This window comes from Camelus bactrianus, chromosome 20, assembly GCF_048773025.1.
Source record: "Camelus bactrianus isolate YW-2024 breed Bactrian camel chromosome 20, ASM4877302v1, whole genome shotgun sequence".
In the NCBI taxonomy this organism is placed as follows: domain Eukaryota; kingdom Metazoa; phylum Chordata; class Mammalia; order Artiodactyla; family Camelidae; genus Camelus; species Camelus bactrianus.
This window is the reverse complement of record NC_133558.1, coordinates 4,346,906-4,374,624: the sequence shown is the minus strand read 5'-3', so window position 1 is coordinate 4,374,624 and position 27,719 is coordinate 4,346,906. Positions and strand designations below refer to the sequence as shown.

Here is a 27,719-nt window from a genome sequence, read left to right as displayed (position 1 = left end):
AAGTCAAAACAACAATCCAGTTTAAAATCCATCTGTTCCATTGGCTTGAGAGCTGTGCTGATGCCAAGGGTCTGAGGACAGAAGACCACGGTGGGGACGGTGCTGTAGTCTCCAGACTCAGCCAGGTCAGTCACTGCACAAGAGAGGGTCAGAGGGCACAAATGAATCCACATCAACCTCTAGTCTTCATTTTTACCATCACGGGGGGTGCATCCAATTGACATAATAGCCTTATCTTTAAGAAACACAACATATTATTCACTTAAATATTTATTGAGCATTCATGATATTTAAGACACTATTCTAGGTGCTGGGACACAAAACTGAACAAAGATAAAAAATCCCTGCCCCTGTGGAGCTTACATTCTAGTCAGAGACTGGGAGGTGAAGGCAGACACAGTATAGATGTAAGAAAACTAAATACATAACAGGCAGACCTCAGAAATGCTGTGCGCTCGGTTCCAGACCACCACGATAAAGCAAGGATCACAATGAAGCAAGTCACGTGAATTTTCTGGTTTCTAGTGTGTATCAAAGTTATGTCCACACTATACAGTCATCTGTTACGTGTGCAATAGCGTCATGTCTAAAAAAAGTACGTGCCTTAATTTAAAAACTCCTTTATTGCTAAAAAATGCTAACCATCATCTGAGCCGTCAACGAGTTGTAATCTCTTTGCTGGTGGAGGGTTTGAATTATTGTGAGAATTATCAAAATGTGACGCAGAGTCACATGAGGGTCGGGTCTGGCAGAACTAAAAATTCTGCCAGCATTTGTTCAATACCCAAGTTCTGTGCCCACTAATAGAATCTGAATTTCAGAACTGAAAGGCATTTCAAGTGATGTCGAGCAAGGCCAGTTCCAGAAGCCACTGCAGCTCTGCCCCTGTGATTAAACCTTGACACCTGGGCCAAAAAAGTGACTTAAAAAATAACAAGTAAAATTAAAATACGGATGCTTGTGCAGTACAGTACTACTATGTGACAAGCCCTGTTTAAGTACTTAATACACTTTGACTCATTTAAAAAAAAAAAAAAGCCCTTTTCTTACAGAAACAGTTAGAGAGCGAGAGCAGTGTAAACCCCCCCACCCCCAGGGCTCAGCTTTAACAGCTACTAACCTCCTGCTGTCCTTGCTTCGTCTACCACTGTCCTTTAGGGACCACTTAAGGACGGAGAATTTTGACACAAACCCTCGCACCCATTCATCTCACCCAGCAGGACCCAGCCCCGGCTCTGAGGGAACAGGTCAGAATGGAACAATACCACTGCCATGTCCAGCAGGATCAACAAGTCCTGAGTGTCATCCAATACCTATTCCATTTTTAGTTCTCCCTGTTTGTCTAAAAAGAGACCCTCCCAAAAGCCCATCTTTTCACAACAGGTTTGACCTATCAGGGCCCCGGCGAAGTCCGCGGCACTGGCGTCTCTGCCCTGGGACCTCTTTCCCTAATACCTCGCCCTCCTCTTTTGTCTCCTTTATTCTGAATGCAGCTGACTGGCCTGCCAGCACCACTTACCGCGCTCCCACGAGCTGTGGGTTTCCTGCGAACTGTGATTACGTCCAGAGGCTTCAGAGGTTGAGGTTCAATGTTTTTGGGGGGAGACAAGAGACTTTATAGGTGGTTCTGTTTTTTTTTTTTACATCACACAGGGACACCCAAGCGTTTGGCTGTCCCCCTTGTAGTGACAGCATTGGCTTCAGCTCAGCTACCATGCCTGATAGGCCCCATCGACCAAGCTCCCCGGCTCTCCACAGCGTCCTTCACACTAGCCCCACAGCAGGCACCACTCTCATCCCCGTGGTCCTCCAGGCACTCGCCTGCTTACTGAGGTCAGCTTCCAAGACCCCACAATGAGGCCCGCACCTGGGGTCAAACAGACACCTTCCGCCTCACTCCTCAGACACTCCCCTGGTGCCATCTGGAACCACACCTGGTCAGACACCAGCCAAAGCCTCATCTCCTTGACTTCCACTCCGAGGCCTTCCTTACCCTTTCCCCATTAAACTCCGGCTCTGCCGAGGGCACCCCCGTCATCAGACACCACTCACTGCCCTCCGTGTTGCAGGCATCCCTTCCTCTCCCCCAGCCCACTGAAGACTGAAGCATGTCTCTCACCAACACTCGAAAACTGGGCCTGTCCTAACACGAATGGTCCTTCCAAAACCCTGGCCTCAGTTCCTGGACCTGCCAGCCTTCCCGGCTTCCGTCCGCGCCCCCTGCAACACCCCTGCCCACGGCTGCACCTTCTATGCTACCAACAAGGGCAACTCTGCACAAGCACAGCTTCCAAAGTCCTGCCCCATCACCCCGTCACGCCATCCTCTGACGCCCACCCCATCTGAACTCTGGCTTGCATGCTCAAGCATTCTAACTGTAACAATTCGTTGGCCCCAAGGACCTATCACTTTTTCACTAACAAATTTAGGACTCATGACAGCTCTACAGAAACTTTGCAAAGGCTAAAATTTCACCCAAAGATGATAAAGCTGCTCGGCCTTAGAGCCATGAAGAGGCATTGCCGAGAGACGTGGAAACCTCTCAGACATGGAGAAACAGCTGTGCTCCCACTTGGGTGGCGCCTTTACCGTTCTGGGGAAAAAATTAGAGGAAAAAGGTTGTGTGGGTGTGCGGCTGCTCTCAACAGTATGAGGGCCACCTCCTCACAACCAGGGACTGGCAGCCATCAAAGCAGGATGTGGAGTGACACAGAAAATGAAGGAAAGCTGAAAACCAAAGCCAAAACTTCCATGCTGCAAGCCTGGATTCTCCAGATTCAGAGGTTCCCACGACACGCTCACCGGGTACTGAGGTCTCTGGAGAACACAGAAGCAGGAAAGGCATCTTTTCCTTTAGAAACTAGCTTCGAGGATTTGAGACCCGACATTGCAATCTCCCCCGGAACATTTATAAAAGCCCTTATGTCCAGGGCGACACAAACCCAAAGGATGCGGAAGCTAAAGACGCCAACCAAAACGAACGGGAGGCGACAACCTTATCTCCATTCGTGACACAGGATGTGGGATCTCTTGCTCTGTGGTCACCGATGGTTGAAAATCTCACCCGTTTTACGTGGGCACGGGAAACCTTCGCAGGAAGAGTGCTCTGAGGACTAGAACTCCCTTCGGCCGCTGATTCATGCAACTTTCACCATCAAAAAGTAAACCCCAGAAGCCAGAGCAAAGCTCTGAGTGTTTGTGATCATTACTTACTATGTGCAGAAAAAACTAATAATCAGAAAACCCGCAAGCTCTTGAAAATGAGAAGGATTTTTAGAAATGTCATCATTCAGAGACCATGACACTTGAGATGCCCTTAAACTGAATTTTTACCAGCCTCCAGCAGAACTTTTTCAATGCTTCATTTGCTGAGCCGAAAGGTTAATGAAATCATGGCCACAAAACAGGACAGACCCATAACCAAGAAACAGTGAGCCGCTTGCACCGAATTCAACAGAAACTCCTGAAAAGGAGAGATCTTCTCAAACAAGTCTTGGTGTCAAATGACAGAGTTCTGCCACCTCTCAAGTCCACCTTCATCCAGTTAACAGAGAAAGCTGAAGAAAACTTGATGCCAGCCCCGAACATGGATGTATGTTTGACCAGACCCAGACAAGCAGCTGCACGGTTCCTTCTCTTCACTCTAAGACCAGCTTCTGGGCCAGAACAGAAAGTTCTGTTTCCTAAACTGCTTCATCCAAGGAAAAATAAGAACCAGAGCAGCAAACAAAATCGCCGTGACTTCCTGCTTCAAAGAAATTACCCAGATTTCTCACAATCAACTTTTAGAAACCCCTGCATTATCTGAAGGGACTGGAAAATTAACAAAATATGACAGAAAATCAGATACACTGACAACCAGCAAAATGATGTCCCAAAGACATCTCGGGACAAGAGACCCAAAGCTCACCTCTCCAAATGAAAAGTCAACTGAACAATCAACAACCTGGAGGCACGAACAATTCTAAATTCTACTGCAGTCGAAGCCAGCAAGTTGCCCTGTAAGTCTGACTAAGAACAGGCTCCTTCTCCAGGCCTCTTGGTGAGAAAGAAACAAGGGAAACAGTTTCGGAGAAGTCTGGCAAGAATCCTGCCGGTGGTTCTTACCCAGATGGGGATGACGGCCCAGAACCCAAGTGGGGAAATGGCCACATCAGCCAAGCTGTCAGCAGAGCACTCCTCAAATCACACTCCCCCTGCAGTCCCAAATCTCAGCGTTTCACGAGCCACTTCCTCATGAGAATGAGATGTCCCTCCGGCCCTGCCCAGACTCCTTTCTGCTGAGTGAAACTGATCCCGAACCTACAACTGCAGTAGAGTCACCGACGACGGCGCTGAGCCTGACCAGTGATTCAAACACACCTGGTCAGAAAGGAAGCCCCGACAAATGCAAGAACCAGAGGGTCTGCAAGATGAAACCCCCGAAGGTGTCCTGGACCCATCCGTCTGTGTTTGCTTTCTCTCTGGCTGTGTTAATTGCAGACTATTTTAGAGAGGTTGCCATTGTGTGTTTCACTGAAACTATATTTCGTATTTTGAAATTTTTTAAAGTCAGGAAGAGAGGACATTATGAACATGATAAATCTGACTTAAAATCTTAAAACCTCAGCTGACCACCCCTCCTTCAATAACCCACCAATTCTCAAACAAGCAGGTGTAAGCTCCAGTTTAAAGAAAACTACGTTTACTTATAGAAATCGCTTCTGATTCAAGTGCTGAAACTGGCATTTCTAATATAAAGTATATGGTTAAAGAAGTCTTTTTTAAGCTAAATTGACCATTTCTTTCAATCTGCACTTTATTGCAACATCAGCTTTTGTCTCAACCTCCTGCCCCCAAACCTGCCCCACCCGCATTCCTCCCTCTACCCAGTAAGAGGCAGCAGCAACAGCCTCTACCAGCGGCTGGGGTCAGAGAGCCTGAAGCCACCCTGCATTCTCAACACTCCTCCAGTGTCCTCGGCACACCCAGTTCCACCTGTTCCCCATGTCTACTGCTACCATCCTAGACGAAGCCACCCGCATCCCTCAAGGGGGTTACCGCAATAAAACCCCAACTGGGCCCTGATCCCTGCTTCCTACTCCATTATCCATGGACGTCAGTGTGACCACGGTCCTTTCAAAACAGAAGTCAGATCATATCATTCCTCTGCTCAAAACCTTCCAAGCACCTACCACCACCTGATCTCATCGGCTGCTTTCTCCCTTGGCCATGGTGCTCTAGGCTCTTGTTTCTGGGACACTGCAGGCACACTTCAGCCTCAGGGGCTTTGCACTTGCTGTTCCCTTTGCCTGGAAGGCTGTTCTCTCCTGATATGCACGTGACACATCCTTCAAGTATTTACCCACATACGGCCTCTCAATGTGGCCTGTTTTAAGGCTGCACACTCCCACCTCCCCGGGCAATCTCTCTTCTCTGCATTATTTCTCGCTCCAGAATTTATCATCTGCCTTTACATTGCTCCTTGCTTATTCTGTTTAATGTCTTTTCTTTCTATTAAAATGTAAACTACCTGAACGTAGCAACTTTTGCCTGTCTTGTTTACTGCTATACCCTCAGCACCTAAAATACTCAAGCGTTTGATGAATGAATGAACAGGCCAAATAGTTGTGAAATTGCTTACAAACCAGGAGGTCCTAGCTCAAAAAAGAATATTAAAGATGAAGTTGTAAGTGCTTTACAAACGATCATCAATGCACACAGAACAAAGCTGCAAGGACTGGTTGTATCAACAGCCAGCTGAATTCTCTTATAAGTGAAACACCCTTTTGCAGAAACCACAGCCTCACGAGTGGTTTCAGACGGGGCTTCGGCCTGCACAAAGCAAAAACAGTTTGTCCAAAGTGCCCTTAACACTTGTATCAAAGCTACGGATGCTCAATACATTTAAATAGTTAATGGTGCTTCAAAAACCATACTGCAGCAGAAAAAAAAAAATACAAAAATAAAACTGTATAAAGTTCTTCGTTAAAATAGTAGCTTAAATAAATCCTTGGTCAGTACCATACAGAGCCAGGGACTGGATCTAGACAGAAGAGCTTAGGGATTTTTACATAATTACATGAAAATACTTGAATCAGTCTTCACAGACACTGCCGGAAAAACTGGCCAGTTAAAATCAATAACCCATCCTCCAGACGCAGCTTCGTGCAGGCGGGAAAAGTGACTGGTGGAAAATTACTGCACAGAATATAGTTCTGGTTCTATTTGCCCTTTTTCATTTTGGCTGTCTTCTCCTTTCTTTTTTTCACATGTTTAGGAATTTTGTTTTTTCTTTTCTCTCTCTGGGCTTCCTTGACCATTTTTTTTCTTTCCTATAAAACAAAAACAAAAAATTTTTAAAAACCTGCAAAATTCATTCATTCAGAGTATTCATATTATTAGAAATGAATTTTAAAATATATGTAAAAAAGATAAAATTGAGTGTCACATGGAAAAATTGAGAATGATTATGGTTTTGGTGGTGGAATTTGGGGTGAAAATCGTCTTTAAAATTTCTTAACAGAAATCTGAAGACAGCCCAACAGAAATACACATGAGGAAACTGTTATTAAAGGTTTTCAACTACTTGTCCTTGAATGTTTCATATTCTAACAGAAATAAAGGTTGGAAAGACAGCAAAATATTTATTTCCAGGAGACAAAGAGAAAGCACACTAGGGAGTTGGGGAGGTCTCTCAGAAGTCTCAGAACCCACACTTTTTAAGGTTGAAAGAATTAAGCTAAAAAGAAAGAATACATTACACAGCAGTTGTGTGTCATTTAATTGGCAGTGTCTCTGATGTCCACGGCTAGGAGGGGAAGAAACAGCCTCAGATTCTGGAAACAGGAGCTGGGCCACACATCCCCCTGACATGGCTCTTCAGTATTTCACCATGGAGCAGCTCCAGCATCGCTGGTACGCCAAGTGAACGGCAGTCACTTAATCAACGGACTGCATTTGGTGCATCCTCTCTCTAGTGCCCAAGGAGCTCCCAGCAGAAGCCCAATCTCTAGACAACATCACCACTTAGGAACTGAAACCTGACCTGGGGGGACTTACTGATCAGCATGTTCAGCACCCACCACAATCTAGATACTTGAGCAAGGAGCAACGAGAGAGGTGGTGCCGCCACGCTGTTGAAGGGCAGGGAACCTGAGTTCTCGGCTAACCTTTTTATCAACTTCCAGGCCAGCGGTGGGCTTCTTGGAGCAGGCATGGTCTCCCTGCTCTTCAGAGTCTGTGTCAGGACACTCAGAGCTTCCAGCATCTTCTGAATCAGAACAAGTCTTTACCTGAGCTTGATTTTCCAGGAGTGCAGGGACCTTCAAAATATCACAGATCCGTGTTATTCTAGACCCATCAGTCATCTACTGTTATTAACTGTGTTAATGCCAGAATTCCAACTGCAGCCTTGCAGACAGACGGTGAAAAACAACACCCCGCACTGGAACATCAAAACAGTGCGATCAGTGTCAGGGAGGAAGCTTGGGGTACCATCCCAGGACGGCTCAAGGACAGACCCCAGTGCAGGAACTGGGGCTTTCCTGGGTGACCTCCAACAACAGGCCCATTCTGCCTCCTTCAGTAAATCTGGAGGACTGAGCTGGGATCTGGAAAGACGTGAAATACAGCTAGAAGTGAAAAATGAAGCTACTCAGATAACTTCACAGCTGCTTTCCTATGAATCAAATTTCAAGTAACACTTGTTCATCCAATCAAGAGGGAAGACAATATTTAAAGAAGAGAAATATTCATTTTTCCTGAGGTTTACCACTTTTTAAAGCAGCAAGAAGCATTTTTTTTTTAAACATGAGGTTTTCTAAGAAAGAAATGAACCTTTAAAAGGCAACTGTACAAAAAGGTTTTCTAGCCAGCTGCAACAGAATCCTCCTGCTCTGGAATTCAGAGCACAACTCCCCTGCCATACCCAGAAATCCATGAAGTCCTAGAATTCTCCTAATCCACTTCTTCCCATAAAAAAGACACAGTCAATTTTCAAAACGTAAACTGTGATCCTTCATATCCAAGCCTTTGATTAAGACATTAAAAGAACTAAGAAATAAGGAGCCACCTTTGTTAATGCTTAAATTAGAATCAAGCCCTGTTGCTCTAAAACGTCAAGCAAAACAAGGTGGTTGTAAGAAAAAAAGCACTCCAGGAAATCTCCACCATGAGACTCCGCAACTCGGGAGGCTGCCCCTCAGCCTGCACACTGGGATGAGAGCAGACCCCACTGCTGGTTTAAGCCGGTTGTAAAAGCATCAAGAAGCACGTGGTCATGGTTACTAACTTCACAAACGAAGGTGAGGACACAGACAAAAAGGATCAATGCCTCAGCTGCAACAACAGAACGATTCAGAGGCAGAGTGAAAAATAAACGTTGCATTTCCATATTTCAGTCTCCTGGTTAAAAAGGACGAACATGGAAAGGTCATTTCTGAAAATGCCCTTGGACTTTGAAAGTATTTATACCACGAATACTGTACCACTGTTAATTTAATCCTAATAACACTCTACATTAAACTTTACACCCTTTAAAAGAGCTTTACGTAAATGAACTGCAACACATTGTCTCCATACCTTCTGAACTCCTGACAAATCTTTCTTTAATCCCGTGACAGTCTGGTATAGAATCTTGTAACCAAAAAGGAAAAAAAAAACAAGAATCAACATAAAACTAAACACTGAAATCCACTGCGGTATTAAGGACGAACTGTGGGCTAAATGATACCTGGTGTGATTATCAAAAGGTGCCTGAGATTTATCTCCCAGGAACACAGGAAGTTCATAGCACGGGCTGAGTCTCACCCACCAAGCACACTAGGTGCCAGCAAACTGCGGTCCACGGGCCAAACCTGACCTGCCGCCCAATGGTCTTTACGGATAAACAGTTGCAATCAATTTGATGGTAGAAAACTCTTAAGTTTGTAAGGGGAGGGTATAGCTCAGTGATAGAGCGCATGCTTAGCATGCACAAGATCCTGGCTTCAATCCCCAGGACCTCCACTAAAATAAATAAGCAAGTAAATAGATCAATAAACAAAAGCTAAATTACCCCCCCCCCGCCCTGCAAAAAAGAAGAAAACTCTAACTTTGAATCTCAACTAAATGAAGTGTTTTCTCCTCCCCCAAACAACTCCATTCTTCTCTCGTTAGTAGACCTGTATCACAAAAAGCTGTATTCAGTTATTATTAAAGTTTTTAATTTCATCAAAAATTTGGGGAAAACTTTTTCTCCTACGTAATAGCTCCAATTTTGCTTCTTTGCCTGCAAAAACCTAAAATATTTACTATCTGGCCCTTTAGCAGAATAGAATTTTCTAGACCCTGACAGATAGATGTTAATAGATTTGGTATAATAACCATTTATAGCCTAGACTTCTATATAAATCTTCCTTTTTCTGCAACTATAGTTTGTTGGACTCATTCAAGTGTGTCATTTCCTTTCATAAATACCAACGGATTCCCTTTACAACCAATGTGCATAGAGCAGGTGCTAACGCAAAGGGAATCAGCCATCTCACAGGTTAGGGGCCAACGTGTAAGACCGCAGGCTGGGGATGGGAGCTCCTTGGTACACTCGCCGGCTGAGGACAAGCCAAGCTACTCACGTTGTCTTGCTGGGCGTTCGTGGCCATGTCCTCTTCCTTCAGTTTCATCATTATGTCCATATCCCTCTCGTAATTTTTCACTTCGTTCAAGGTTCTGGGGATATAAGCTCGCTTGAACACCTAATGGACACAGAGGAAGAGTCAAGAGGAGACTTATTCACATGCACTCGGCTTCCTCCCCTGTCAAGTCACAGAGGAATTTATCGCCACCCTCCACCACGCAGGCTCACAGCTAGGCCGTCTGCACACCTTGGTGCTGTGAGTGCTGCGTGTGTGCCCGAGTCATTTGTCCCTAATGGTAAAACCCGACACGACCTACGGTTACCCTTACAGTAACACTCTCTCCCCGGTCAGCATCCCAAAAAGCCGTCCTGAGCGGGAGACAGCAGCTGCCCTCAGCAAGCACCACCTGGCCGTGCCTAACCCAGGGACGTGTTCTTGCCTGGTCTGCCCTGTGCTACGGAGAAAAAAGGCTCAGAACTGCCGGTAAGTGTAGAGTTCCTTATAGTACCATCACACCAACAGCTGTGAGAATTTAAAAATACAAAAAAAAAAAAAAAAGCCAGAGGTTGAGTCAAGATGGCAGAGTAGAGAGACTCCCAGCTCACCCTCTCCCACAAATACACCAAGAATTACATCTACAAACGCACGGAATCGCACAGAACACCTACTGAACTCTGCCAGAGTGTGCCTCGTTTCGAAATACAGGAGGATTCTCACAAAATTCGATGAACATCAAGTTAATACTGTACAGCACAGGGAACCATATTTAATACCTTGTAGTAACTTACAATGGTGAAAAAGAACATGAAAACGAACATATGTGTGTTCCTATATGACTGAAGTATTACACTGTACACCAGAAATTGACACATTGTAAACTGACTAGACTTCACTAAAAATATGTTTAAAAAAATTTTAAAAGCCTACTATGAATCACCTTCACAAAAAACATACTGACTCCAAAGATTTAAAAAAGGAAAACAAACTTCCTTTTTAGCGAATATAAACACTTAAAATCTACAACGGCACTGGAACCAATAATCAGCTCATTTAAAAGCTCACACCAGCAAACTGAAACAGGCTTTTCCTTCTTGAACCATATCCTCCAACAGGCTCTGTAAACATGCTCTCCACACAGGACAACGGCCTAACGGGTCACCGAGCGGAAGGAGGTAGCGGGACATAAATTCTACAACTTGGCTCAGCTGAATTGTGTGCTTTGTTACGTCTCAAGGGAATATCACCATCATTTAAAAAACTTTTCTGTGAAAATCAAGCTCATGCCCTGCAGTATTAAAAAAAAAAGGCCCCAAGACACAAGTGTTTCCTAAGGCTGTTAACAGACCATGAATCTCACCTCTTCATCCACGTGGTCTTGGCTGGACCTTTCTTCCCTGGTCCTTTGAGATGCTATTTCCATGGCCTTTGAAAGAAAACAAAGACCACTTTCCTTTACATTATTGCACAACAATGTTCTTAATGCCATGGAACTGTACCCTTGAAAATGGTTAAAAAGGTAAATTTTATGCTTCGTGTATTTTACCACAATTTTTAAAATTCTATGATTCAGAAAGGCCTCTGAGAAATAAGGGAAAGGAATTAATGACCAAAAGCTAACAGGTTTCCTACTAAACATTCACAAATTTGATAGTCTGTGTCTCTTGCTTGATGATTAAAGTCAAGAAACCTGGCTTTCCTTTTGGCTTTTTGTTACAGTTTGACTCCCCATCTGTGAAATCAGAAGGAAAAGGTGTCTGGAAGCTGTCACAATGAACACAAGTTACGCTGAGCCACGAGTCCCTCAGAAGCGCCACGTAACTTTGATTACTGTGTTTTCTGTTCCTCGCCCTCCTCGCCCCGCCTCACCTTGGAGAGGTAGGCGTCCAGGTTCTCGTGCGTAATTGATGGATCTGTGACAAATTCAAAGAGCTCGCGCACAGTCATCACAGCAACACCGTGCTTCAGGAAGAAATCTGTCAGAAGGAAAACAGTGACGGCCTCGCGAGGGCAAAGGTGGTTGTTCCAAACCCTTTAGAGGGAAACAAAGAGGCAAAACGCACCATTGCCCAGCAAACGGGGGTATCACTGCATCAGACCATTTAGTGCCAAGACCTTCTATCAACAGCTTAACTGAGTTCATAACAAACAGGCACGCAAGCTGGAGGAAGTCCGAGTGTCCACTCACCATTGACATTGGCACAGTCCTTCCTCAAGAACTCCAAGGCATGTGGGTGGTCGTGCTCCACGGACTGAGAAACGTCGATGATGTACACGCCTCCACCCTGGTACCTGTGGGCAGGTGCATGGGGGCCGTGAAGCAGCAGCGAGGTGCACGTTTCCACTATGCTGCTGCGAGGGCCAGGCATGCAGGGCATGGGGAGACCACTGCTTGCCTATATTTCGTGTTTTAAAAATTCTATTTTGGGGGGAGGGTATAGCTCAGCAGTAGAATGCATGCTTAGAATGTATGAGGTCCTGGGCTCAATCCCCAGTACCTCCATTAAAATAAATAAATAAACAAACCTAATTACCTCCCCCAACCAAAAAAAAAAAAAAAGCCCTAAAAAATTCTATTTTAAGAGCAAGGGAAACAAATAACTAATAAAATGAATGAGTTCCCTAGGGAAAAGAGCCACTTGGACTAACAAAAGATGAAGACTGAGAACATTTCCAAAGTCCTTTAACTCTGTTAATGATTAGAGTGGTCACTTCTGTGACTAAGGTCACCAAAGGCAAAGAACGCATCTTCCACCGTGACACTGTGGACGCCAACTATAAAACTAGAGAATTGAGCATGGCGTCTTGGATTCTTCTCAAGGACGCGAAATGACGTGCGGGACAGCACACTCACAGCATGTTAAATTCACTGAGGTCCGCGTGCACTAGCCGGGCATCCTGATACATCCTCCGCATGCACTCAATGACCTGCACGTACAGCTCCCGGGCCTTGGATTCTGATAACTGCACGTTTTTCAAGAGTGGCGCTGGCCTTGAACAAAAATAAAACAAACAGCTAAGATAATAAACTGCCCCAGAACAAGTTCTCCTGCTCGACACCCCACTGACAGCCACACTTCTCTTCCACAGCTCATCAACAGTTTGGTTCCCTACGGAGATACTATTCTCAAAACTGTCCATAAGCAGGTGCTTTCCCAGCTTACTGTATAAAACATTCCTCCAAAACAAGGTAAGCTTCGTTACTCCAATGCATTTTGAGTCTTAAAAAGGTAGAATACGTGAATAACTCTATGCACTAACACAGTGGGGAAGATTCATAAAAAATATTCCAAGATGAAAGCTCTTTAAATGGGAAATCCTCATGTATTGGAAAATTCAAAGCACTTAAAATACAATTCTGAGCGTGTAACTATTAGGTGTTCCACATACTCACATGTCATCTTTACCAATGAACCCCATGACGAGAACATGACTTCTCAGCAGGATAGGCTCTGGGCACGGGATCTCTGCGGTGTTTAGCCTGTGACATAAAAACAGATAAAAGGACACGTGAAAAGCTGAAGCAAGCCATCTAACACAACTAACCTAAAACAAACCACAGCAGCTACAGTACCCGAGACTAACACTGCTCGTAGAGAACAGCTCTGGGGCCTCTAACCTGGACTCGCTTACCCCATCCACTCTAAGACACCAGTGATTTGAAGTGTCCCCATTATGCGCCACCAAGAATGACACAGCACTGGCAGCTCAGACACGACCTCCCATGGGCTCTGACACCCAACTCAAGCCCAGAGACATTAAACTGCGGGAAAAGGGCCCCTCAGGGCTGATGAAACATGGCAGATGTGTCTGCGGTTCTCCTCTGAGCTGGTCAGTGTGAGCAGTGATTAACAGAAAGTGGATTCACAGCCAACAGCTAACAGGGCACGAGAACACTTCAGAAGGACGCTCAAAACAAGTACTTTGCTTAATTATACTAAAATAGCCAACGTGTGTCACCTGTGTACAGCGCATCAAAAGTTAAAAGGTATTTGAAAGAAAGAAAAAAAGAACCTTCAAATTCAAAACTTCAAATGAGGAAACCTAATCTCAGGTGCCTTTACTTGATACAAAGGTGCCAATGCAAACAGAGAACATATAAATGTGTCCAAAATTGGACTAAAGAGAAGAAAACTATGATAGTGAGGTTAGGACCTAACAAAATTGTCTAAAAACTCCAAAACCTATTAAAAAAAGACTCATCAGTCCCACTGCCTGATGGTGTCACCTCTCTACTCCTTATCACCCTCAATTCTAGATCTTTTCACCTGGCCCCCAGGGCGCTTCACATGACCCAGCTTCTCAGAGCAAATGGGAATGGTGGCAAAATGTTTCCGCGATGGGTTCACAGAACAGAGAAGAAGAGGTAGTTCCTGTTCCCCAAAAATGTGCTGCTTCTGCTTCCCTCAGCAGATCAGGGACTGAACAGCCCTGCCTGGTCCCTGGTCCCTATCTTTGGACAGGACCACCCTGGGCTGTGGTGGGAGGAAAGCGCTGAGGCCGATGTGCAGGCAGAGCACAGACAGACAGACAGACAGAGAGACACACACACACACACACTCAGTCACCTGATTAAGTTCCTCATTTCTTTTTCTGCCCACGTTTTCACCATCTTCCTGGGGTTGCCTTTACAGTAGCCATGACGAAATCTTGAACCAGAAAAGTGTTTGTTATTTCCATCATTCCATTATTCTAGTTTTTATTTTTTAAGATATAGAAATTAAGCCAACTTGGGGGGGGGCGGGGTGGAAATCTGAGCTCACCTGAATTCCCCGCTCACATACTTGTCCCGGTCTTTGAACACCAAGATGGAAGTTTTATAAATTTTGATTGCTCTGCTCTCTCCATCTGGTGTGCTAGCATGGTACACATTGGCCTATTTTAAGTCGAAAACAAAGAAAATTAAGTTGTATTAACCACAAACAGTATTTTACTTTTCAATCTATTTGATTCTATCTTCAAAAGTTAAAAAAAAAAATCAAGTGAACTGAAATAATATGCATCAGGAACACCCTCATCCTCTGAATACACGAGTTAAAATACAAAACATCACACCAAAATACAGTAAATATACTTCCAATTTACACACACAGTAAAATTCAAGTTAAATACATGTGAGATGTGGTTTCAAACATTCCTGCAACTCAAGCATGTGGGAAATATTTGAAGACATTCTTACATCTCCTGACTTACACACTGCATTTTACTGAGAATGCTTCTCACAGAATGACTTGCTAATTCATTGAAAAACAGCAGGCCTGTCTTCTCTGTAGCCATATACAAAGGAAAAATGAGAAAGACATTTGCTGGCTAATGCAAATCGGCCCATAACCCCCTGCCCCATCAGTAACCATGTGAGCACCGCAGCTTACTGCTGGGCACGGCTGGCTGGACTCAGCGACCCAGGGCAGTAACAGCAGTGGGGCGGCACAGTTATGTGCACAACTTCCAACCCGGCCATGTGTGTTAATAAAGTCGTTTCTAAGAAACACTGATTTAAGTACCCTGACTTGTATATGGGTTTTTTTTCCTCTTTTCTTTTCAAAGGCACAATTTATTTACTAAGTGCCTTAGCTTCAGTCGGTACCTGAAATAAGAAAACTAACATGAACACACTCAGGCATCCAAAGAGTAAGCTCACTTCTTTCCCTGTGCTGATGCAGCCGTTGATCTCTGATATGACGCCTCTCGTCAACATCTTGAACAGGATCATCCGCGTCCTGGGATCCAGCACCTACAAGGAAGTGCAAAACACAGAAAGTCCGGAAAGGGAATACCAAATGTTTCTTACTGGAGCATTTGACAAGAAACTGTTCTGTGTGGTCCTGGTCAACTACAGGTGTTTTTATTCATTCCCATTTCTAGCAAATAAATGTGGGTGAATTTTAGTGAGTAAACGTGAGGTGAAGACCAAAAGACCCAAAGAGACGAGAAAGCAGCAAGTTCACTCAGTCGTGGAAACCAAAGGCTGCCAAATCCAAGGGAAGCAGAAATTGACTCTAGACCAACATTACCCAATAGAAATGCAACGCAAATGAGAGGAAATTTTATATTTTCCAGTCATCATTAAAGGAAGTAAAAAGAAACAGGTGAAATTTATCTTAATTTATTCTAATAAATCTAAAACACTATCATTTCAACGTGGAATCAATATGAAAAGTTATCAGGGAGAGATTTAACATTCTGTTTTTCACACGAAATCTTCAAAATCTGGTGTGGATAATTTCTAGCACCTCGCAAGTGAGACTGGCTGCATTTCACGTGCACAGTGGCCACAGCTTCGGATACACAGCTTTAAAGGAGGGGCCAGCATCCTGTAGTTAGTGAGTCAAATCAGCCACAGGCACTCCTGCAAGCTAAAGATGGTTTTTACATTTCAAATTATTGGGGGGAAAAAAAAAGAATTGTGACCCACAACAGCTAAAGTATTTATTACATTGCCTTTTAGAGAAAGAGTTCACAGACGCCTGCTGGAGATGAGTAAGTCAGGGAAAGGATCTCCTTCAAAGTCAGAGTAGTCGATCTTGAGTAAAAAGGACCCTCAGATCCTCTAACAAACAGAAGGTCATGAATTGAAGGCCTGCTCCTGTTCACGCCTGAAACCGACAAGGCCAAGCATTCACACGCAGTACCCAGGGCCCGGGCGAGGGGCTCCCCAAGGTGCGGGAGCACCCCCAGCTCCAGGCAGTGAGACCGGGGAAAGAGGCCAGAACTAATCAGACCTTAGGGCCTCTCCTTCAAGGAGGTGGCAGTGGTGACACCAGAAACCAAAGGTTAATGGAAACAAAACCACCTTGGAAGACTGTAAGACCAAAAGCAAACTACAGGGCCTCACAGTCTTTAAGGCATTAGCTTGCTGTGACTCCCTTTGCCTGGCAAGGTAATAAAGCTGTTCTTTTCTAATTCTCCCAAGCAAACAAATAAAAGCAAACTACAACCACTGCAACTAGAGAAGGATGAAAGGAAAGTGAGTAAAGACGCAGTAATCGCCAACTCCTCCTCTACCGCCCAGGTAGACAGGGGGCTAGTACCGCCGGCTGAGCGGGACTCTGCATAGAGACCCGAGCGTCTGCAAAACCGCAGGCAGCCGGCTTAGGGGTGAAGGAAGAAGTAACATTCCAAAATGGCTTAAAAGCAAAATAGGGGAGATGGGATAAGCAAAACAACTTAAACCGTCTTTTTAAAATATGTATGTGTAAGACTCAAGATATATATTCTCACCCAAAATTAAATTCAAAAGAGAAAGAGAAAGGATTTCCTGCCTGAGAGATTTCAGGGTCTTTGAAAATGAAAGCTGCCTCATCTCTCTGAGCTGGACTGTGCTTTGTTTTCAATCACAAAAGACATCACACAAATAAATAAATTAGAGGACACTGACAATGCAGACCCCAGACCTGTTCCTGCCTGAGTGAAGGTGGCATTCTTCGTTGGCACAAGGTGGCTGGAGCTCAGGTTGGGTGTTACTCCCTGGGACTGAGGTGGATGGAAGGGGCGCATGTGTCTTAAACAAAGGTCTACAGGGCAAAGAGGTTACGTGTTTGTGCGTGTGTGTATGGGTGGGGAAGGGTGGTGGGCAGCGGTAGCAAAGTTCTGACTCATTTTATCACTTTCTTCACATCAAAAATCTGGGCCAGTCCTAATATCCAATCACAACCTTCTACACGTGAGAAAGTCAGGGACTGATTTTCCCCGTATTGGAATGAAGAATAAGATAAGCATAACTTCAGCAGGGAGGGTATAGCTCAGTGGTAGAGTGCATGCTTAGCATGCATAGGGTACTGGGTTCAATCCCCAGGACTGCTATTAAAAAATAAATAAACATAATCACACCGGCTCTCAAAAAAAAAAAAAAAAAAGAGTAACTTCTAAACCAAAAAAGGGATTCTAACTGAAAATCTGAAGGCATTCTCTGTCTGTCTGTCTGTCACTCTCACACACACACACGCACTTTGTGGCAGAAACCTGACTCACCTCCTGGGAAAGCTCACAAAGTTCCCGCAGACCTTGATTAAGACAAAAGAAAAGATTCCTGGTCTTATAGTCAATTCTGCTTCCCCCTAGAAGATGAAAGCATTGCATGGTGGTTTCACAGGGACACAGCAGGAGGCGGGGCATGATTCTAATTTACCTATTAATAGCCCTATTAAAAATAAAGCAAAACGTAGATCTCTAAACTCAAAACTATAAGAAGGAGCAATTTTACAGAGGACTCATTCTAGGTGACATCAGCATTAAGCAAGAAGGATGAAAGCAAATTACAACTCAGAGTAGAAATGCTACTTTAAAACAAGAGCCTGCCACACAGTTAAGCGTACCTGCTCCACAGTTGCTCTGTCCGCCTTATCTTTGATACGATACCTAAGCAGAACCAAAAAAGTACAGGTGACATTCAAAATTCAAAGAAGCCAAAATAAAACGTTTCTAAATGTACATATCATTCCACGAAATTCCTAAGCAGGTAGTTTCTCTAATAACACATTTCATGACCTCACTGTAGTTTCATCACTCCACGAAACTTCCTTTACTTCCCCTTAATGAGTAAGTCTGTTTCCTAGGGCAAAAAGAGCTTATCTGCAGTAGGGAAAAAACAAAATTCCCTCCGTATTTCTGAGGCATTAAATAAATGGAGCAGTGGGGTAAAGTGAACCGTGCTGGGAAAAAGAAAACTCCAAGTCTGCTGATACTGTCCTTTGACCTTTAATGATTCTATGAGCACAGAAGTAAAGTCATTTATAAAGGTTGCTCCTCGGAGTCCTTTCCTACAGAGACACAAGATTTTATCATTTCAAGACAGTTACTGCGTTCTGCATTACACCCAGACTCTGATCACTTCCGCTCACACACTGATTCAGTTAGCACAATTATCTAAACTGACCCAGACATGAACACAGACAAATTCAGACAGACGCTTCAACGAAATAACAGACGGCGTTGCTCAAAAAGCTGGTATCTCCTGGGCACGGCAATAAATCAGAAGAAAACCGGTTTTTAAGTTCAGTTCTAACCCTGCTAGCTCTATGACCCCAGTGTCATTTTCTGTGATATATTGTTAATGCCTTAGAGCTATTAGCAATAGGTTAGCCAGATCTTGAGAACAGAAGTGTAAATGGAAACTTTCTCAGTTACATCACTGTTTACTTTTAAATCTGCCCTTGAATTTTTAAAAATACTTCATGGAAGGGAACAATTCTTAATAAACTCTAGAACTGGAACATTTTTACACTCTAACATTATAAACTGAAATCTATGAACACTGAGAACACATTTGTGAATTTCACAAGATTATAGTTTTAGCACAGATTTCTTAAGAAAACTCATTTAATATTTTCAACCTACAAAGGTATCGGATACCCTCATTTAAAGTTAAAAAAAAAAAAAGGAATTGGTTTAGGTATACAGAGGAATATTGTCTGCAAAAGAATTATGACTAAGATGATACTTAATTTGTCTAGAATTAGTTCCTACCAGCCATGTTTTATCTTATTTATTTTTATATTATTGAAATATTACTTACATATCTGCTTCCTTTTGTCTAGACTTTTCGGTGACTTTGTTTATGACAGAATCAGTAACATTTAGTTTATCTAAAAAATACAAAAAAGTCCACAACGTAAACAACATGTAAGACAAAAAGACAACAGTTACTGAATATGGTATTTCTCTTTTCCTTCTCTATTTTCTAAACACTTTATTAAACATAGTATATATTTTAGTAATAAAAAAAGTTTTATGTTTTAAGGGCAAGTGCTAAGTTGAGCTTCCTTAATTACAAGTGTTGTCACTTTCATCACTACAGCTGTCATTTCTTTTTTTTCTTTTTAATTATATTTTTTATTGAAGTGTAGCTGATTTACAATGTTAGTTTCAGATGTACAGCAAAGTGATTCAGTTACAGATATACATACATAATACAGACATATATTTTGAGATTCTTTTCCATTACAGCTTATTACAAGAAACTGAATAAAGTTCCCTGTGCTACACAGTAGGTTACAGCTGTCATTTCTGAGCCACACAAACCTAAATCCAGAAATCCTTTGAAAATACTTTACCTGCATATGCTGAATTTCAGACAATTGTTAATACTTTGTACAACCAATATAGATAATATAACTGCCTGAACTACAAGCGTTTTTTTTTTTTTTTTCCTGAATTACAAGTTTAATTCTAAAAACTTCAGTTTCATTTCAAATTACAGGTCCGGGACAGGCAGTGACAGGATATGAGACGCTGCGTGAGCTTTATTAACAGTGTCCACGAGAGAAAGAGGGCCCTGCATTTTCAAGTGGCGTTCACATTCACATTCGGATTCCTTGCATTCAACAGCTCACTAAACAATTAATGCAACACACAATTTCTAGTAAAACAAAATGTAGTCCTATTCAATATTCTAGTATTTTCAATACTCTACTATGAAATAATCCTACTACAAAAGTCTGATACAAAACAGGAAACAGCAAATATAAACAACAGGTGTCAGTAATTTCATATTTCCACAACAGGAGAGAAAAGAGAGCTAAAAGGGTGTAGGCTAAAGTCTTTCTTCGAAGCCATGTTTTTAAATTACTAAGTTTTAATTTTCTCTAAACATTATTATTTAGTAACACTGAGTGTGTTCATTGCTTGATCCAATAAAATTTTCTAACACTTTGTGGGTTTTGAAGAATTTCATCATAACCCAGCAAGGAAATGTATCTTATAAACTCACCTAGATTAATTTTATTCTCAAATTTCCGTAAGACCTTGTCTGCTGGAGTAGACATTTTGGCTGAATTGCAGTTGGAAGTCTGTCGATTTGCCTGGAAGAAATGAGTTCCAGAGACTAAGGCTCTAGTTACAATTACAAGCCTAAGGTTCACCATGTTTCTTTCCTTAGTTCATAGTTCATTATTAAAGTGTCAATACTTACGGAAGTAACCTAAGGGACGGTAAGAATCAATCAAGTTTGCCCAAGAAATGTTTTTAAAGGACAAAGTTACTGACTAAGAGTCTGCATTTTTGTTTTTGCTTTTAACCCCTCTACAAGGTATTCCTCATTATTGTAAATAACAAATTAAAATTAAATACATTTTCCTAATTTGACTGGTTTATAGATTTAAAATTTGAGAATGTTCATTTACTGCCAAAGTATATAATAAAGACCTACGACCAACAGTAAACTGGTTCTAAGGATTTCACTTTGGGCCTAGCCCAAAGAGCGGGAAAGGTAAGTACAAGGCTCAGCCCTTAGACGGTGCAATGCACAAACTGAAACGACGGCAAAAAAAGAGAGGGGAGATGGTATCCAGGACCTACAGACAGAAGGAGAGAGGCCAAAAGGGCCTGTGACAACGGCCGACTCAAGCCTGTTATCTACGCATGGACTTGAGGGCCCAGTTGTCCCTTGTTTGCAGAGATCTTACAATTTTCTTCTATGAAATATAACTTAAAATACATTTTAAATTAAAATAATACATGTTCACAGTAGAAACCACAGGTAAAAATTTAATTACCTAGAAGCCCAGCACCCAAAGATGAACAGTTAACATGTAAGGACATATACCTTTTTTGCCCCAGCTTTATTAGAAGAAATTCCAGTCTGTGTTGCTCAAAGTCTCACCAATGAATCAGTGGCAGGGTTACCAAAACACGGCCACAGGTAAGTGCGAAATTTCTTCAGTTATTTCAAGAATAGGAAATTGGACTTACATACGTTATTGATTCTAGTCCATGATGTAGTTGTCTGAATTTGCAAAGCAGTCAAAGAAATATTGTTGGTTTTTCCCCCCTCCCTGTCTTTACGTTCAGGAAGATGCATCACGTGAATCCCTTGGCTCCTCACACTTAATACTTCCAGTCTGGGAAGCAGGCTCTGCGTGGCTTGGTAACTTGCGCCTGCACTTAGTGGAAGACGGCAGATCACAGACATTTCTCCACGTTAAGCCCTCCACTGCAACCTGTTTTATGGCTACATAATAGCCCACTGTGTGTAAACTCAATCAAGGCGGTTTCCAGCATCCCTCTGCTAGAAACAACACGGGGAATCCATAATTCTTGTAACTCAGTCTTGGGACACACTTAGAACTGCTGAGTCAAAGCACTTATTTTATATGGTTTTACAGCTTTTATCATGTACCAGTGTATCCTCCAAATAATTGTACCTATTTATTAACTTGACCATCAATTACATGTTGTGTTTTTGTCAGTTCATAGCTGAAAAAAAGGCATCTCTACATATTTAATCTGCTTTTCTTTAATTACTAATTAAACAGAACTTTTTCTGTTTCTTAACCATTTATAGTCAACTGCCTATTTGTCTTTTCACAGGCAGATTTTTAGGCTCATTATCTTACGACAATTTAAATGACTTTTTAAATTTATAGATCATGGAAAGCATCTACATCATAATCAGAAATATGGGAAGGAGGAAGAATGAAAATCAACTAAGGCTGGGGCTACCACAGTAAAATGTTTGAAAAAAACAAAACAAAACTTATTTTGAAGGAAAAACAAATAAAGAAAACATAATAATTAAAAAAAAAAACCCACAAAGGCTGGGGCTACAGGACAATATAACCTGCTGAAAATCTTCCAGTTACTCAATTCCAGAACCACAAAAAAGTCCTTTTAAAAAAGAAGACATAAATGAGTAACACAAAAACGTATAAAATCATTTATAAAATACCTGCGGATTCCCTGCTCCATAACACCTGGTGAGTCTTCCAGCTCCAACATCCCAGTCCCAATCATCGTCGGCGTCATAATCCTCCTCCTCCTCCTCCTCCTCTTTTATCTCACCTTCAATCAAATGCTCATTCACATTGTTTTGAAGGTCTTCAAACAGAACATCATCTTCCTTTTTGGTTGTCTTCAAGTCAACGTTTTCACTAGAAAGAACAGTGTTTCAGCATGTTTACACAAAAATTGGACTCAGATATGCATTTATTTATGATACAAGAGACTAAATCTACACCAATAAATCTGAAAGTTTCCATTATGACATCTCCCAATAAACTCAAACTGAGTACCAAGCTCTCCTGTTTTTCAGAGTTCTGTTCCAGTTGTTTTGCTTGTTCTCCAGGTCCACTAAACAAGAAGTACATCAGACTGTTAAATCCACTTGTCTTAATAAAGTTAGAATTTATATTGTTGTCTCCTCTGCTCAATGAACTGACTCTGATCAGGACACCAGACCTGACCTCCAGGAAAACCATTCACAGAGCTGCTTTAAGAGAGGCAGGAGGAAAAAAAGCTTTCTGACAAAACGTGGGAATAAGTCTAAAGCCGTATTTCGAGCCTTAAACTCAAGCTCAGTATCACTTTGCAATAAAAGGAGCTGTATCAAGACTCATGTTACACAGAACTCTTCCCCTCACCGTGTTCACGAAAGGAAGGATGGTAGGTGGGAAGCACCACAAATGAGAGAAGGCAGCTGGATATAATTAAACAGGAGAAGTGGGGGCTGTCAAACCCAGAGAACTGGCCCAGAAAAGGGAGCACAACAGGGTCTTTTTCTACCACATGAGAATTCAGACCAGTGTTACTGCATCTTCATTTTTCAAGAGAAGCCAGACTCTGGATTTTTGTGTAGAATGTCTCACTTTACTGGTATATTCAACTTTAACAAAACACTGTGCGTAACAAACAGACACGCCTGCAGGTCAGATTCAACAGAGGTAGTTCTGCCAGTTTTGACCTCTCAGGTAGAGAGAAAACAAGTACAGAAACCACATAAAACACACAATGATGTGTACTGCCAGTTTAAAAACAGCCAGACAGGAGTTTAAGTAAATGCTGATTATCAATCCTGACCTATTAATTAGCCATGGCTTAGAGGGTTCCAAATCTCTATAAATATCATTAAACCTCTGCTGTTTACTAGGATTTCATAAACACAATCCATAAATTGATCCTTTAATTGCCAATAACCTAGGTGGCAGGTCACACCTTCACTTGCACCAGGGCGACCACGGCCGGACAAGTCCTTGTTGTGGGAGGTTGCCTTGTGCCTTGTAGGATGTTCAGAAGCACCTCTGGCCCCTGCCTACCAGATGTCACTAAGGCACCACCACCCTCAGTTGTGGCAAACAAAAATGTCCCCAAAGTCCCCGAAGTGGGCAAAATCCACTGGTTGATCCTCAAAATATCCAGTGCATACTCATTACCGTTAACTATTCACCAGCCACACTGGCTGTGTTTCTTCTTCCCATTTAACTTGGTCCCTTAGAGCCTTCTGTATGCTCACCTGAAAACACAGATCCACAACGCCCTACTCATTTCTCTGGCTAAATCCTACGTATCTGTCCAGTACTAACTTACGATCACTTGCTCAGGGAAGTATTCCTTATTCTTCACCCATTTCTCCTTTGTACTATGTAGCCAAATTTAATACAAATAATTTTTCTAATTATTTTAAATGTTTTCCCTGCGAGAGTGCAAGTTCTGTGTCATTCTGGGTAGTATCTACCAATGTATTGCGCCCAACTAACACTATATCTGACACATAGCAAGCGATCAACCTATGTTTATTGGAAAAAACCCCAACTGATTAATAAAATTTAATGTAATGAAACCTTACCGTAAACATAAAGTAAAAAACATTTTCTTGGAATTCTAAAATAAACTGTTTCATTTTGCTTTCAAGTAGGAGTGACCCGTAATTCCTTTTGCCTCCCACCCCACATCTAATCTACTGCTAATCCCTGACACTGCTACCTACAAAGCATCCCTACGATCTTATCTCCCATCATCTTTGAACTGAATTACCTTAATACTTTTGAACTGCACCCACCAAAACCACCCCCTCCATAGCAGAATGATTCCTTTAAATCATACATCAGATGATGTCACTGCCCTGTTAAAAACCCCCACAATGGGTTTCTGGAAGACCTAGAATAATGTCTCAATTCGTTACCATCACTTGTAAGGCTCAACACGCTCTTACTAACCCTTCTTCTCAACTGCCTCCAAGGTGATCTGGGCACAATGGCCTGTAGATCTTCATGTTACAGCCAAGAGGGATCTCACTGCAGGGACTTTGCACTTGCTGTTCCCTCTCCTGAACTGTTGTTCCCTCTGCTCTTCCTGAAGTTGGCTCCTTCCCTGACCATTAAGTCACTACTTACGTCTATCAAATGATTTTTACCCTGTCTGCATAGTATATAAATCATCTGTTTCTTTTTTTAAAATATCTCTATGTACTTAAATGTCTGCCCTCCCTCCCAAGTAGAAGGTAAAAACGGCAGCAGGGGCTCAGTTTGCCTTGTTCATCTCTATCTCCAGCGCCGAGGACAGAAACAGGCGCACAGTAGGTGCTCAGATATTTCTTGAACGCTAAATGAATGCTAAAGCTCAAAAACCTGTTTCCCAATCGCTCTCTCCAATTTTGCCTCTCAGTGATGCTAAGCAACCGGTGACAAGCGGCTTTCACTGACTCTGCGGTCAACTGGAGGGAAAGGCCCGGCTGGGATGAAAAAAGCAGCAATAGAATGTGAAGAGAGCCCCCGAGTGATGAATTACCAGTCTCCCCCCCAAATCATAAACAAGTGTCATCTCCCAAGGCGCGGCGGCGGAGCTGAGAGCACAACCCCAAAAGCGTCGGTGTACTCACGGCCGCCTACCTGTCGGAGGAGTCGGCGTCGTCAAACTGCCCCGGGACCACCCGACTCATCAGCAGCCGCCGGTAGTCCATGACGCAGGCGCGCAGAGCCTCAGCGCCACCGGGGGCCGCTCGCCCTGCGCTGGGGCAGGAACGGCACAGAGACGGTTCCACCCGCCGATCCAACGGCTTCTCCGCGGATGCCCGCTCGCAAAACGCTCAGAAGTCCTTGCGCCCAGAGCGCGAGCCACGTGCAGCGAGGGATCTCCAACCCCGTCACCCGGGCCCTCCCTGACCGGAAGCCTCGCCCTGATCGGAAGCGGCGCTCTCACCGGAAGCCCCGCCCCGCGCAGGGGAGAGCGCCGGAAGTTCGCGCCTCGCTGTGCGCGACCCATTGATCGGTGAGGCGTTCTTGCTGAGGCTGTTCTTGCTGAGGGTGTTCCTGCTGAGGCTCTTCCTCCCGGTCTCTTTAGTCCCTGCGTCCCGGTTTGTTTCCTCCCGTGGAAGGACGCGTAGGCTAGCCCACGGCTGCTGCACCTGAGGCTCACACCCGTATAATCTCCCGGCTCTGCGATCAGAGACTGCGAGGTCCCCGAGGCCGCGGCCGCGGGGCCGTCGGAGGGTCCCCAGGGCGTGGAGCCTGGCGGGCGCGGCTCCCCGCCGGGATTGGCCGGCGCGGCCGGGCGGACGTCACACAGGGACGTTCCAGCGCGTCCGCCTCCCGAGTTCGAGTTGTTAGAAGCCATCCCTGGATAAGGTTGAAAAGCGTTCTCCCTCCCGCGGAAGCCGGTGCGCAGGGAGGAAGCCCGAAATCCCTTATTGTGGATCCGAGAAACTATGGACCCTGGAAGTGAGCACACTTTTGCAACTTAAAAAGTTTGTTGCGTTGTTTTCAGGTGAAAATAAGCTAAGTGCTTTTCAAAAGTTAAAGTTTGATATACGGCTAAAAAATTATTTAAAAAACAAAACCTTAGACTCTTTGCTAGTAACTCGGGTGACACCTTTTTTAGACGCCCTTCCTCATACTCTTCGGAGTGTCTTTGGGATATCTAGCCAAACATTTGAATACGAATTTTTTTGAAAGTCTAGCATATATCTGGTAAGGACAGAATGAAAGATTTTACAAAGTAAGCCTACCTTTAAAAGCAAAGTAAATTGGTAGGTTGTGCCAGATGAACAAAATTTTAAAAGTGTAGTAATTGGAAGTTCTGAGTTCACAGACAAAAAATTTTTAAAGAAATAAAGCCCTTGTGGTTTTTTGTATTTCGAAGACAAAACAGGGATTTTTCAGATCCCCTTCACAGCCCATGAAGCATTTATGTGTTTGGAAGACAGCGAAGAGGTGAGCCTATTATGACTAGCCTGTCTGGTTCGCTGGCTTTTTTATGCTTCCCAAATGATGACAGGTTTAAGAAAATTAAACCTGAATAGATTATTTATTAGTTTGATAATTCACTAAAATAATCCAAGCAAATGAGTAAGTGACTGTAGATTGAAAAGTTTTAATAGAAATAAAGCATTGGAGTGCAGGATTTATTCAATCACAGTTTATTCAATCAATATTATGTACTCTGAAAAACACTAGTTGGTTTGCTGTAGAGGGTATTGAAAAACCATAAATGGACTCCTCCTCGGTATTTCTAGTATGTAAGTGCAAACGCTAACACGCTTGAAACAGTGGTGAAAACTAAAACAGTAAAATGGGTGCTGAATTGTGAGGTACAAATTTAGACTAAAGACACCGTAGGAATTTAAAAAAAATGGATGAATGCATAGATAGGAAGGTTTTAGGAAGGAGAAGCACTTGCTGGGGCAAACCACTGACGTAGTAGGGAGCATGAGCTGTTTGCAGGGATGTAAGCCTGATCTGACTCCAGCAGAGGAGTACTGGGTAGGTAATGTGGGTCCAGGCTATGAAAAACCTAGAAAGTCAGGCAGAAGAACTTGGACTCTGATTGGACATCCCTTCTATTCCCATCCCCTGGTAGATATGAGGAGGTCACAAGAATATGGACCAGAGTGAAGCCATAAGGGATGGAAAGAAAGCGTGGGTTATGGGAAACGTTTTTAAAGGAGAAATGGGCAGGACTTAATAACTGAATAGCTCACGGTTGGGGTGATGAGTTAGAAAGATGCTAACGATGTTTCCAGGTTTTCAAACCCAAGTGCCTGAGAGAATAAGCATGGTGTAGGGAAGGGAGAGAAAACTGATTTTCGATGTTGGATTTGACTTAATGAGATATTTGAATAGAATGTATCACATAAATAGAAATACAGTGTTTTGTGGACCCTAATAGGTCTCTGATAATATTTTGTAAATATTTTTTTGGTTAAGTGACCGAGAGATCCCTTCACTTTCTGGGACCCAAGCCTTTTAGGGAATCACTGGATAGTAGCCACACATCCTGACTTGTTTTTGTCCAAATTAGTATTTACTACCTACAGATTTATCAAGACCTTGTACTAATTTTTTAATTTTTCCAGTAACTTCATAAATGACATTTTAAGATTTAGGACAGTGAACTTTGCTGCTTTCTTAACGTGAGGAG

General features: G+C 43.1%; 2 protein-coding genes across 11 annotated transcripts in view; one reads left to right on the top strand and one right to left on the bottom strand.

Annotated features, from left to right (window-relative positions):
- Window positions 1–252: 252 nt before the first annotated feature.
- On the bottom strand, window positions 253–25,645 carry RIOK1 (RIO kinase 1). 2 transcript variants are annotated; one of them, XM_010945744.2, is made up of 17 exons: window positions 25,193–25,645; window positions 22,258–22,459; window positions 20,302–20,392; window positions 19,108–19,177; window positions 17,909–17,951; window positions 15,235–15,327; window positions 14,357–14,469; window positions 14,162–14,242; window positions 12,988–13,074; window positions 12,448–12,585; window positions 11,782–11,885; window positions 11,463–11,569; window positions 10,954–11,019; window positions 9,594–9,713; window positions 8,563–8,616; window positions 7,152–7,304; window positions 253–6,314 (listed from the first exon to the last, which is right to left on the bottom strand). In XM_010945744.2, exons 1-17 carry the CDS (start codon window positions 25,261–25,263, stop codon window positions 6,204–6,206), a joined length of 1,704 nt encoding a protein of 567 aa, XP_010944046.2. In that variant the 5' UTR covers window positions 25,264–25,645; the 3' UTR covers window positions 253–6,203. The 2 variants fall into 2 exon arrangements, with proteins under 2 accessions (XP_010944046.2, XP_045365571.2); XM_045509615.2 differs by lacking the exon at window positions 8,563–8,616.
- CAGE1 (cancer antigen 1) overlaps window positions 25,645–27,719 on the top strand; it is a 41,291-nt gene continuing 39,216 nt past the window's right edge. For all 9 annotated transcript variants that reach the window (XR_012500932.1, XR_012500933.1, XM_074348064.1 and 6 more), the window contains exon 1: window positions 25,645–26,020. Coding sequence is in view for 7 of the 9 variants with exons in the window: in XM_074348064.1 (XP_074204165.1) it covers window positions 26,008–26,020 (13 nt within the window). In the remaining 2 variants the exon portion in view is untranslated. The remainder of the gene's footprint in view (window positions 26,021–27,719) is intronic.

Coding starts and splice junctions, on each gene's coding strand:
- RIOK1 (XM_010945744.2), bottom strand. CDS start 25,263: ATGGACTACCGGCGGCTGCTGATGAGTCGGGTGGTCCCGGGGCAGTTT. Junction 20,393..22,257: donor ATGGAGCAGGGAATCCGCAG/GTATTTTATAAA, acceptor CATTTCTTCCAG/GCAAATCGACAGACTTCCAA. Junction 11,020..11,462: donor TGGACGCCTACCTCTCCAAG/GTGAGGCGGGGC, acceptor TTTCTTTCAAAG/GCCATGGAAATAGCATCTCA.